Genomic DNA, 14007 nt, shown 5'->3' on the forward strand with positions numbered 1-14007 from the left:
TCCCCTGTCCTGGTGGCTGGTCTCAGACGATCCAACAGGTGAAGAAGCCGGATGTGGAGGTCCTGAGCTGACGTGGTTCCACATGGTCTGTGGTTGTGAGGCCGGTTGGACGTACTGCCAAATTCTCTAAAATGACATTGGAGGTGGCTTATGGTAGAGAAATGAACATTAAATTCTCTGGCAACAGCTTTGATAGACATTCCCGCAGTTAGCATGCCAATTGCATACTCCCTCGACATCTGTGGCATTGCGTTGTGACAACTGCACATTTTAGAGGCCGTTTGTCTTCAGCACAAGGTGCACCGGTGTTATGATCATGCTGTTTAATCAGCTTCTTGATATGCCACACCTGTCAGGTGGATGGATTATATCTTGGCAAAGGAGAAATGCTCATTAACAGGGATGTAAACAAATCCGTGCACTTTTTTTAATGAGAAATATGGAACATTTCTGGGATATTTTATTTCAGCTCATGAAACATGGGACCAACGCATTACATGTTGCGTTTATATTTTTGTTCAGTGTCGTATCTGGCTGCTCAGTTTGCCCTTCTTTTTTTCCTTTGCAAACAGTGGTTAAAAGGCAAATTGAGTCTGACAGTGATCCTTTTGAAGTGGGTTAAAGCGCCAATAGATCTTATGTAATCACACTGTCCTTGTAAATATATTGTAATTTAAATGCAATTCAGAACATATCTTTTTACTTTCAATGATGACTTAATATAAAGAACTTGATGCCTTATTGGTACCTTATGTCTGTAGCATTGAAGTGCATTTAATCCCTGCTTTTGTTTTGTATGGTCTGTTTCAATAGTATGTTTAAGTGTATTATCTTTTGCATTGTTACTTGAATGTAAATTTTTTGAATAAAAAATGCTGTTATATATATATATATATCATAATTTGTCTTTAATTATTTTAATAGTAGCCTATGGTATAGCTTTCTGAAAAACCTTATAGATAGGAAGGTAAACATGAAAGGAAAGGGGGATACCTAGTCAGTTGTACAACTGAATGCATTCAACTGAAATATACAGATTTTTACCTTGTCAGTTCAGGGATTCGATCCAGCAACCCTTCGGTTACTGGCCCAATGCTCTGAGGTGTTCATCAGAGCTGGCACCACAGGTCCCAGAATGGTGGGGACATTTTCTTTCTCCTGATTGTAACTTGGCAAAACTCCTGAACCAAGTTGTAGCGGGGACCTTAAGGGTTGCACTATTGCCTGGGGCAAGTGAACTGAGCCGTCGGACAAGTTGAGCCTGCTCTAAAGATGCCCAGCTGAGAGAGAGAGTTGTTTTGTTTTGTTGGTGAAAAACTGGAAGGAATTCCAGTAGACCTAGCCTGGAACTTATCTTTCTGGTTCATCCCCATTGTTTAAGAGAAAGACGGACAATTTATGGCAGATGGGCTTTTAAAACTGAAAACCACTGCAAATCAATCATACTGTATTTATAGCCTAAGCCAATTGATCTGTGTTAAGATAAAATGTGAATGTGATAAAATGTGGTTTATATTTAAACTTCGGTTGGCTAGGATACCTAGGCCTTTTAAATTCAAAATGATTGACCAATAAATCAAATCAACAAATAGTAATGACAGGCTAGACTATATAGGCCTACACAGGGATGCAAATTAAGGGTTTTGGGCACAGGCCATTCCCATTCCTGGGCCTACATGATGCAACCCTGCTTAAAGCAAGCACAGCCCTGTTAGTTCTATTGACTAATCACAGTTGCCTGTGTAATGGAAAGTCCCCTGTTAGTCTAGTTTTAAAATATAATTCATATAAAAAAGTTCATGGTTTATGCAGTTTTACAGGGTTTACATCCTCTCTACAGGGCAAGGTGTTTTTCCAGGACTTTAAAACTCTGTTTTCATCATAGCCCATATTAAACCGTTTCGCAACTGATTTATCACTTTGGCTGCGTTTACACAGGCAGCCCAGTGTACAGTATCTCGGCTGGAGCAATAGGATAAAGTGGCTCGCGCTCTGCTCACCCTGACCAAAAGTTACTATTCCAGTGTAACAGGTAAAAAACGTATTAAAAAAATCCCCTGCCTAATGGGACAACCACAGAGCAACTTGCTCGGCTGACATAAATTGTCCGTCTTTCACTAAAACAATTGGGATAAACCAGACCTGGCTGGGCCCGCGAAACTGCGGTACTCCACTGTTTTCGAAAGTAGGCCTATATTATAGAATATATGAAGATAGTGCCTTAACCACTGCGTTGTTACATTACTTTAAAATGATGTAATATAAATCATATTTTGTCTTTAAAAAATGTACTAGTACCCTTGATATTGCTTTCCAAAAAACATATGAAAGTTTCCATGGGAAAGTTAACGTGAGGCCTATAGATGCAGACAGAGATGGATATAGTCGGGCGGACTGGCTCTTTCTCAATTGTCCAAAAAACCGCCCTCTTCTTGGAGCCCAAGAGCCAGCTACATTCAGTCAAAAAAATTAAATTCTTCCTCATTCCACAGACGTGAGGAATGGCAGGCTAACATTTCGCTTTCAACAAACACAAAGGATTACTTTACTCCTTGAGTAATGCAATTTTATGGACTGTACTTTTCCTCATGTCATAACTTGGACTAGTGGCTGACTTTAAATAGGCGGGGTGTGAACATACGCTGTATAAAAACAACAGGTAACGATGTAAAGACCAGTAGCGTCACTGGTGGAGGGCGAAAGTCCTTCAAAATGGGCAACTGGATCATTAACCATGGACTGTCATCCTTCATACTGGTAAGAACATGATTATTACCTTAATCATCTTCGACAATGTAGGCTATAGTTGTTGTATAATGTAAATGAATGAGATACATTTATTTGGGCTGTTATCTGGACTGCCAAACAAAGCCCATCTGAGTGATGACCCAGATGCGCAATATCTCTCCAAATGCGCAAAATAATATAACTAGGTTTAGCCTTACTGAAACGTTAAAATATATGTTATTTTTAAGAGTAATAAATACAATTAAATAACATACAATAGTCACGATCCTGCTGTTTGGGTTATGACCTCCTCCTCGCTGGATTTACAGGTGGTCTGGATGGCCATCAACATATTCCTGTTCCTTTGGTTCTATTTCTTCTACGACCTGGGGGATCAGTTTTTCTACACACGCCACATCTTAGGGGTGAGTCTTACCATATTATTTAGGCCTTAGGTAGTATAAACATAGTATGTGCTCAATGATCCATGCATTTGACTTAAATAGGACAAGTATCCAATTTTCTGATGTCCGTTGAGTTTTTTAATACTATATAATTGCAGTTTTAATTGAGTTCTACCTTTAGCTTACACCATTCCTAATGATAGGACATATGTCAACGAGAGTATGTATAGGATAACACATTACACAGGTTGACATGGGTGTCTTTGGGCTTTCAGTCTGCATTGGCCTGGGCCAGAGCCCCTGCAGCCGTCCTCAACTTCAACTGCCTGCTGATTCTGCTGCCCGTGTGTCGTAACCTGCTGTCTCTCATTCGCGGCTCCTTCATGGTAAGACTTTCTAGTGCCAAGGGCTGGGCCGAGGGTGGGGACATTCATTGTGCAAGTGTCTAATTTGTCATCAGAGAATATTGTGGCTGTAATTCCCTGTGTTCTGTAAATGACTGTGTAGTCATATTGTCTGATGAAACCTATAATGGAACAGACTTGTATAGTTGAATTGTTTTCTAATAGATAATAAAGGTTCATGGCCTTTAATTGACTTTGATTCTAATCTTCATTATGATTTTTCTTCAACTTTCTTGTGTTGCTGTTTTAGTGCTGTGGGCGAACTATGAGAAAACAGCTGGACAAAAATATCAGTTTCCACAAGCTGGTGGCCTACATGATTGGGCTGATGACAGGTATGGAACACTTGCTTGCTGGTCAGATAACCAGCTGAAAACCCCTAACCTGAAGCCTTTTGCACAGATAAATACTTTACTCAATTTTAGTCAACAGTACTTATGAAACATGCAAGATTTACCAGTTTTATTTAGTCACCACAAAATATGACACTTTCTCATTGTGATGAAGGCATATGCAATAATAAATCTATCTTTGTCTTTTTGACCCATTGACTTATGCTAGATAAAGGGATACTGAAGCTAAATATTGACTTAGGGTGTATTGTATTATATGGGAAAATCCTGGCCAGGAAGAGACTAGAGCCCTCACAAGGTCTGTCTCAAGAAGGACAAAGGAAACAGGCAAGCCTTTAGAAAACATACAGTGCCGTGAAAAAGTATTTGCCCCCTCTCTGATTCTCTACTTTTGCATATTTTTTTATACTGAATGTTAGCAGATCTTCAACCAAAACCTAGTATTAAATAAAGGGAACTTGAGTTTACATATAACAAAAAAGATATATCTATTTTATTTATTTAATTAACAAAGTTATGAAACACTCAATGCCTCTACGTGAAAAGTAATTGCCACCGTACACTCAATAATTGGTTGTGCTACCTTTAGTGGCAATGACTCCAACCAAACACTTCCTGTAGTTGTTGATCAGTCTCTCATATCGCTGTGGAGGAATTTTGTCCCACTCTTGCATGCAGAACTGCTGTAACTCAGTGACATTTGTCGGTTTTCAAGCAAGTCCTGCCACAACATCTCAATTGGGATTAGTTCTGGACTGTGACTAGGCCATTCCAAAACATATATATTGTTGTTGCTTTTTAACCATTTTCATGTAAACTTGATTGTGTATTTTGAATCATTGTCTTGCTGCATGACCCAGCTGCCCTTTAGCTTCAGCTCACAGACAGATGGCCTGACATTTTCCTGTAGAATTATCTGATACAGAGCAGAATTCATGGATTCTTCTATTAAGGCAAGTCATCCAGATCCTGAGGCAGGATCATGCCTGGCGAAAATCAAACACTGCATTCCACCAACGGTCAAACATGGTGGTGGTAGTGTGATGGTTTGGGGATGCTTTGCTGTCTCAGGACCTGGATGACTTGCCTTAATTGTGTGTAAGGGGGCAATTACTTTTCACACAGGGGCAATGGGTGTTACATAACTTTGTTTATGAAATAAATGAAATAAGTATGTAATTGTTGTGTTATCAGTTCCCTCAGGTTCCCTTTATCTAATACCAGGTTTTGGTTGAAGATCTGATGACATTCAGTATCACAAATATACAAAAGTAGAGAAAATTACAAAGGTGGAAAATACTTTTTCACAGCACTGTATGTGACACTTTCGATAGAACATGGGAACATTATTCCTCCAGTATCTTTAGATGTACTATTCAAGATAAACTACATGACCAAAAGTATGTGGACACCTGCTCGTCGAACATCTCATTCCAAAATCATGGGCATTAATATGGAGTTGGTCCCCCTTTGCTGCTATAACAGCCTCCACTCTTCTGGGAAGGCTTTCCACTACATGTTGGAACATTGCTGCAGGGACCAACTAATTAACCTTCATTGTCCTAAATGGATGTCAAATTTGGGTGTGGAATTATCCTGTTGACCAACTATGATGAATCTCTATTCTATGTCCTAATGGAAATGTTGCTGTTTCTTTTCCTTGTTTTGGTGCAGCTGTTCACACCATTGCCCATTTGCTGAATGTGGAGTGGTACTATAATAGCAGGCTTGGAGAGTACGATGACCTCAGCACGGCCCTGTCCAGCCTGGATGACTCAGGAAACACCACCTTCCTGAACCCAATCCGTTCTACAACCACTGTACGGCTTAACATTTTTATTTTATTTAATTTGTATTTTACCAGGTTGGTCTCATTGAGATTAAACATTTCCTTTGCAAGAGACCTGGTCAAAAAAGCAGTACCTAAAGTTTCAAACAATTAAAACACAAAGTACTACAGTTTAAAACATCAGTTTACACATTGTTAAGGGAGGATTGGTTCAGCTAGAAGTCAAAACATTGACAGCCCCCTACATAGCTTTCCACCATAGATTTTACCCTATCAGCTATTGGCCATTGGAATATATATATACACTGCTCAAAAAAATAAAAGGAACACTTAAACAACACAATGTAACTCCAAGTCAATCACACTTCTGTGAAATCAAACTGTCCACTTAGGAAGCAACACTGATTGACAATAAATTTCACGTTGTTGTGCAAATGGAAAAGACAACAGGTGGAAATTATAGGCAATTGGCAAGACACCCCCAATAAAGGAGTGGTTCTGCAGGTGGGGACCACAGACCACTTCTCAGTTCCTATGCTTCCTGGCTGATGTTTTGGTCACTTTTGAATGCTGGCGATGCTTTCACTCTAGTGGTAGCATGAGACGGAGTCTACAACCCACACAAGTGGCTCAGATAGTGCAGCTCATCGAGGATGGCACATCAATGCGAGCTGTGGCAAGAAGGTTTGCTGTGTCTGTCAGCGTAGTGTCCAGAGCATGGAGGCGCTACCAGGAGACAGGCCAGTACATCAAGAGACGTGGAGGAGGCCGTAGGAGGGCAACAACCCAGCAGCAGGACCGCTACCTCCGCCTTTGTGCAAGGAGGAGCAGGAGAAGCACTGCCAGAGCCCTGCAAAATGACCTCCAGCAGGCCACAAATGTGCATGTGTCTGCTCAAACGGTCAGAAACAGACTCCATGAGGGTGGTATGAGGGCCCGACGTCCACAGGTGGGGGTTGTGCTTACAGCCCAACACCGTGCAGGACGTTTGGCATTTGCCAGAGAACACCAAGATTGGCAAATTCGCCACTGGCGCCCTGTGCTCTTCACAGATGAAAGCAGGTTCACACTGAGCACATGTGACAGACGTGACAGAGTCTGGAGACGCCGTGGAGAACGTTCTGCTGCCTGCAACATCCTCCAGCATGACCGGTTTGGCGGTGGGTCAGTGATGGTGTGGGGTGACATTTCTTTGGGGGGCCGCACAGCCCTCCATGTGCTCACCAGAGGTAGCCTGACTGCCATTAGGTACCGAGATGAGATCCTCAGACCCCTTGTGAGACCATATGCTGGTGCGGTTGGCCCTGGGTTCCTCCTAATGCAAGACAATGCTAGACCTCATGTGGCTGGAGTGTGTAAGCAGTTCCTGCAAGAGGAAGGCATTGATGCTATGGACTGGCCCGCCCATTCCCCAGACCTGAATCCAATTGAGCACATCTGGGACATCATGTCTCGCTCCATCCACCAACGCCACGTTGCACCACAGACTGTCCAGGAGTTGGCGGATGCTTTAGTCCAGGTCTGGGAGGAGATCCCTCAGGAGACCATCCGCCACCTCATCAGGAGCATGCCCAGGCGTTGTAGGGAGATCATACAGGCACGTGGAGGCCACACACACTACTGAGCCTCATTTTGACTTGTTTTAACCTCTTACATCTAGACGTTCCGCTAGCGGAACACCTGCTCCAATATCCAATGATAGGCGTGGCGCGAATTACAAATTCCTCTAAAATACAAAAACTTCAATTTTTCAAACATATGACTATTTCACAGCATTTTAAAGACAAGACTCTCCTTTATCTAACCACACTGTCCGATTTCAAAAAGGCTTTACAGCGAAAGCAAAACATTAGATTATGTCAGCAGAGTACCCAGACAGAAATAATCAGACACCCATTTTTCAAGCTAGCATATAATGTCACAAAAAACAAAACCACAGCTAAATGCAGCACTAACCTTTGATGATCTTCATCAGATGACACACCTAGGACATTATGTTATACAATACATGCATGTTTTGTTCAATCAAGTTCATATTTATATCAAAACTATCAGAACTAGCATACCCCCCGCAAACCTCCGGTGAATTTACTAAATTACTCACGATAAACGTTCACAAAAAACATATTAATTATATTAAGAATTATAGATACAGAACTCCTTTGTGCAATCGAGCATGTCAACCGCTGTTTAAAATCCATTTTTATGCCATTTTTCTCGTAAAAAAGCGATAATATTCCGACCGGGAATGTCCATTTAGCTAAACAGAGGAAAGAAAACAAAGCTTTCGGTCGACGCGGGCACGAGCCTGAGTCTCACAGTACTGTAACCAGCCACTACCCAAACGCGCTACTTTGTTTCAGCCAGAGCCTGCAAAGCCACGATTCAGCATTTTGCCGCCTTCTGAGAGCCTATGGCAGCCGTAGGAAGTGTCACGGGACAGCTAAGATCCTCACTCTTCAATAAACAGAGACAAGAAGAACGACACCTTGTCAGACAGGCCACTTCCTGCATGAAATCTTCTCAGGTTTTTGCCTGCCATATGAGTTCTGTTATACTCACAGACACCATTCAAACAGTTTTAGAAACTTTAGGGTGTTTTCTATCCAAAGCCAATAATTATATGCATATTCTAGTTACTGGGCAGGAGTAGTAACCAGATTAAATCGGGTACGTTTTTTATCCAGCCGTGAAAATACTGCCCCCTAGCCATAACAGGTTAAGGACATTACATCAAAGTTGGATCAGCCTGTAGTGTGGTTTTCCACTTTAATTTTGAGTGTGACTCCAAATCCAGACCTCCATGGGTTGATAAATTGGATTTCCATTGATTATTTTCGTGTGATTTTGTTGTCAGCACATTCAACTATGTAAAGAAAAAAGTATTTAATAAGATTATTTCTTTCATTCAGATCTAGGATGTGTTGTTTAAGTGTTCCCTTTATTTTTTTGAGCAGTATATATAGACATCTAAAATTACTCTGTGCCAGGAGTTTCAGAAGAAATCAGAAGAAACTCCTGGCACAGAGTAATTTTAGATGCCTTATATAGGCATAGAGGTCATGTGACTGACTTGGGTGTATTCTGATTGGCTCCTTCTGTCTCAGACGCCGACCCTCCTGGTGTTCACCACCATTGCGGGGATCACAGGCGTAATCATCACGCTGTCACTCATCCTCATGATCACCTCATCCATGGAGGTCATCAGGCGCAGCTACTTCGAGGTCTTCTGGTTCACACACCACCTTTTCATCGTCTTCTTCGCTGGGCTGGTCATCCATGGAGCTGGGTAAGACTCTCTCAGTCCCAGCTCCTGTTAATTTCATGTAGAAATATTTGTTTTGGATCAAGAGTAAATGGCCTTGTCCTTTGTCTACAGACGCATCGTGCGAAGTCAGACCACCACCAATCCACCACATAATGCCACCTTCTGTAAAGATCGAATAGATGACTGGGGGAAGATTCAGGAGTGTCCCATTCCCCAGTTTGCAGGGGGGTTCCCACAGGTAAGAGATTCCTCATTGACACCTACAACCAAAAATAACTTCTGTGAATCCCAGGCCTCATGGTAAGAGAATTGTCTCTGAAACTGTATATCCTGTGTTCCCTTGTCCCTACAGACCTGGATGTGGGTGATCGGTCCCATGATCCTCTATGTGTGCGAGCGCTTGCTGCGCTTCATCCGCTACATGCAGACCGTCAAATACAGAAAGGTGTGCACTGTAGTAACAAGTAACTTTTCTTTGTAATTGACAATAATTGTGTTTTCCATTCCATTAACAGATAATCAACATCTGTCTCTACAACTCTCCTCTCTTAGATAGTTATACGACCATCCAAAGTGTTGGAGCTGCAGCTGGTGAAGAACGGTTTCAAGATGGACGTGGGTCAGTATGTCTTCCTCAACTGCCCAGCCATCTCCCAGCTGGAGTGGCACCCCTTCACCATGACCTCGGCCCCCGAGGAGGACTTCTTCAGTGTGCACATCCGCTCCGTGGGCGACTGGACCCAGAAACTCATCAGCATTGTGGAGCAGCTTCCTGAGGGGGCTGAGGGACCCAAGTAATTTACTCCTCTTTATAGAAAAGCAGACAATGGCTTATACTGTAGCAGCAAGATCCTCAGCTCAGTGGATAAGGATAAGGCGCATCAATGCAGGATTTCTGTGATAAATCGAAGTTACAGGCACAGATTTTAAATTGGAAACCATTCCTGAATGCATAGGAATTAGGCTTAGCTGGTCAAATCTTTCTGCCCTACCTTCCTGTTTGCCAGTGCTTGACCTTTGACCTGTCCCTCAGAATGGGTGTGGATGGACCGTTTGGTACGGCCAGTGAGGATGTGTTTGACTACGAGGTCGCCATGCTGGTTGGCGCTGGCATTGGAGTCACCCCCTTCGCCTCCATCCTCAAGTCCATCTGGTACAAATTCAAAGACTCCAACCCCAAGCTACGCACCAGAAAGGTAGGGAACACATTGATACTCTATGGCTTTCCATTGAAGTGACTAACCAGACAGCTTTAACGCTGCTAACCAGTCTAGCACGTTTACAAAGTGGAAAGATTCCATGATGCACCTGAATGTTGTCTGACACCAAGCATTTTTTGTTTCTTAAGTAAAGGGTCATGTAAACCTTTGATTCTTTCTATGTGAACATGCTCATGCTCAGCATGAAATGTCATGCCTTTGTTTGAAATCACATTCTCATGTTTACTTCCTGGTTGCAGATCTACTTCTATTGGTTGTGCAGAGAGACGCATGCCTTTGAGTGGTTTGCAGATCTGCTGCAGCTGCTGGAGAGGGAGATGGAGGAAAGAGGCATGGGAAACTTCCTCACCTACAAACTCTACCTCACTGGATGGGATCAGAGCCATGTACGTGAGGCAGCATACATACACCCACCAACAATCTGTATTACCATATTCCACTGTGAGACATGCAGTTGTTGTGGTAGCGTCTGTTCACTATCTTTCTTCCCCATAGGCAAACCATGTGATGGTTCATGCCGATGCGGACACAGATGTGGTCACTGGTTTGAAGCAGAAAACAAACTATGGCAGGCCCAACTGGGATAAGGAGTTTGAACAAGTGCGCAAAGAGAATCCGACGTAAGTTTGTTTACAACACATTTTGACATGACAGTATTCCCTTTATAAATCAATTTTGGACATTGCAGTTGGTAGTTAATAGCAGTGGTATTACTTCTAAAACATATAGCTTGGTGTGTACCCTACATTGACTAAATTACTATATATTTTGGTCTCTTATCAATGTCCACAGGTCAGTGGTGGGCACATTCTTGTGTGGCCCTGCAGTCTTAGCTACTGTCTTGTCAAAGAAATGTGTCAAATACACGGATGTCGATCCCCGAAAGACCAAATTCTACTTCAACAAGGAGAACTTCTGAGCAAAACAATGTCTAATCTGCTCCTCTTGAAGGAAAAGCTGGATCTTTGGTCTTCCAAAATGTTGGCAACATAGATGTTTTTAGACCATTCATCTGAACACAATGGACGATGACCGATCGTGGTACGTTGTCTAATATTTCTTTCACATAGGATTCACAGTATATATTTTTTTATTTGACCTTTATTTAATTAGGCAAGTCAGTTAAGAACATATTCTTAACTTGGCATTTCCACGCCCAGTGGCTAGCAGTGGGAGAAGATGGAATGAGATGGATTTTGTCCGACATTCTCTCGCATTTTCACATCGATGAAACATTTGATCTCAGCACAGTTTTATGTTCCAAATCTGTTACGAACTGAGTGGACTAAGTTTTGTAGATTTTACCCTTTGCCAAAGTTGTAAAAAATGGTGTTGTTTAGAAGGAGCGCAAAGGTGAATTGAGTTATTGCACACGCGCACTTCACAGAGTAGGCGTTCCCTAACGGAAATATGCAAATGTTTGTTAGAACGCACCAATAGGATCTCGCAAGCTCGTGCTTGGCTCTGCCCACCTCCTTCCTTGTTCTGCCCACTATAACTCATTTGGTCCCATTGGAAATGACAGGCTGTGGTTCATCTTGGGTTAGTTTTAATAATCTTTGTTAAACTTCTGGTTCATTCAGTCATTCCTATGCGGAAAATTAATGGGGAAAGAATAGGGTTTTGGGATAAATGCCAGAAATGAGGTTTGAGGTTAACACAGGCTTAGAAGATCTTATACATTTTGTTCTATGATATATTATCAGTCAGTTAACATGACCTTTATGCATCTTGCAGCCTTAATGTGCTTTGTCATAATTTTTGTTATTACATAAATGCTTCAAAATTCACAAAAACTTATGTTTGCTGATGAAGGTTATCTCATTGAACAAAACGTATAAGATCTCATAAGCCTGTGTTTACCACAGACCTTATTTTCAGCATTTATCCCCCCCAAAACATTTCCCCATAGGTGTTGGCCAACGAGCCATGGTGGACTCAGCCTCTGTTAGTGCCTACAAAAGACAACACTACTATTGCGCTCTATTGATCCAAATCTAAATTTCTCCGATAGGACAAACTACAATGCACTGCTTTCATTTGATCACATTCACAAACAGCAGTACCCAATTGTCATACTTGAGTAAAAGTAAAGATAACTTAATTAATAGAAAATGGCTTAAGTAAAAGTCAAAACTTGAGTAAGTTTCAAAGTATTTGGTTTTAAATATACTTAAGTATCAAAAGTAAATGTAATTGTGAAAATATACTGAAGTATCAAAAATAATACATTTCTAATTCCTTATATTAAGCAAACCAGATGGCATTGTTTTGTTTTTTAAATTTACGGATAGCTACGGCCACGCTCCAATACTCAGACATCATTTACAAACGAAGCATGTGTTTAGTGAGTCCGCCAGATCAGAGGCAGTAGGATGACCAGGGATGTTCTCTTGATAAGTGTGTGAATTAGACCATTTTCCTGTCCTGCTAAGCATTCAAAATGTAACACGTACTTTTGGGTGTCAGGGAAAATGGAGTAAATAGTACATAATTGTCATTAGGATTGCAGTGAAGTCAAAGTAGTCAAAAATATAAATAGTAAAATAAAGATACCCTAAAAAACAACTTAAATAAAAATACTTGAAAGTACTACTTAAGTACTTTACACCACTGACAAACAGTAAGTTAGAAGCTCGCCATACTTGTAAATAATTACTTTGTAATGCGTTAATTTTCCTGTTATGGTTAATAAAAAGTTGGCTACAGTTAAACTCAAAACATCAGATATGTTCTAGTAATTATTTGAACTGGCTAGCCAGCTAGAAAAACCCCATTCGTTTCCCTACAGGCTTTGGTCAACAAGCCATGGTGGAGTTGATACCTTTCAGAAAAGTCTGCAAAAAGTTGGGGGCATAAATCTTGGACTGAAAGCTGGCTGCCTCAGTGACTATATGGGTGGGTTTCGGCACTTGAATACCTTTTTGGATTCTACCTCTTCCACAGATAACCAACAAGCCTTGCACACAGAGACAAAAGCTTTGTTATAGCAGCACTACTCAGGGATTGGCTGGCTCCTTTGCTTCCCGCTTTTCACAATGAATCATGATGTATGAAGTCACTTACTGTTATTAATCGAAGACCTTTGTACAGAATAGCTCATCTTGTTAAAATGACTGCCATTAAATGACACATGGATGAGTAAGATATTCACTAAAGTGTAGGGAGTGGTTTGGTAGGTTACCTGTGATGGAATGGTGTTATACATGTGGCCCAGGCCAACCATTGGATTTTGTTTGCCCCCCCACATTATCTAAATATTGGATATTTTGATAAGGGAAATAAGATCTCTAGATAGCAGAGAAATCAAAGTCACTCTTCTTGGGGGCAATTTCTATACTACTTTATGGGGGTGTAACAAAATGTACACTGCCAATGTACCGAAAACTGTTAATTTGCTTTTACAGAAATGGTAGCCTGGGCAAGATAACTGATACACCCACCTTAAGCGTTGTTTTATGCTTTCAAGGGGTGTGGCCACAAAAAGGAAACAATACTCCTACATTAAAGCCCTATAGTATGATCAATCTCCATTTCCTTGTAAATGACAACCTGACTGGAAGGAAAGGAAGGTGAGGCATTGCCAGTCAGCCAGGGAATGTGTTCTAGATCAGATAGGAATGATGTTATTATGAAGTGTACAAAAGATACTTCCCTTACAATTATGTAACAGGGAAAACTCCCTGTTCCCCCTGACCCTGCACAATTATTTCACATTCTTTTTTGTATTGTTTCTGTTTCTTTTATAAGCAAATAGATGACTTTGTAGTCTACAATGACACTTTAATCCTCTTCTGTACATACCAACATCTCATCTGAATAAAATACAGTAATGCAAAAAT

General features: G+C 41.3%; 1 protein-coding gene across 1 annotated transcript; it reads left to right on the forward strand.

Moving 5' to 3' along the window:
* The first annotated feature begins 2487 nt into the window (after positions 1–2487).
* On the forward strand, positions 2488–14007 carry LOC106611713 (cytochrome b-245 heavy chain). Its single transcript, XM_014212211.2, has 13 exons — positions 2488–2757; positions 3057–3152; positions 3407–3517; positions 3786–3870; positions 5563–5708; positions 8785–8966; positions 9057–9183; positions 9298–9390; positions 9498–9739; positions 9979–10141; positions 10405–10551; positions 10661–10785; positions 10958–14007. The coding sequence occupies exons 1-13, from the start codon at positions 2713–2715 to the stop codon at positions 11082–11084; spliced, it is 1689 nt and encodes a 562-aa protein (XP_014067686.1). The 5' UTR covers positions 2488–2712; the 3' UTR covers positions 11085–14007.

Source organism: Salmo salar, chromosome ssa09 (assembly GCF_905237065.1).
Source record: "Salmo salar chromosome ssa09, Ssal_v3.1, whole genome shotgun sequence".
In the NCBI taxonomy this organism is placed as follows: domain Eukaryota; kingdom Metazoa; phylum Chordata; class Actinopteri; order Salmoniformes; family Salmonidae; genus Salmo; species Salmo salar.

Bases quoted from the DNA above. Each gene is read 5' to 3' on its own strand.
- LOC106611713 (XM_014212211.2), top strand. From the start codon at position 2,713: ATGGGCAACTGGATCATTAACCATGGACTGTCATCCTTCATACTG. The intron at 2,758-3,056 runs GTAAGAACATGA...CTGGATTTACAG, and splicing joins GACTGTCATCCTTCATACTG to GTGGTCTGGATGGCCATCAA. The intron at 9,391-9,497 runs GTGTGCACTGTA...CTCCTCTCTTAG, and splicing joins AGACCGTCAAATACAGAAAG to ATAGTTATACGACCATCCAA.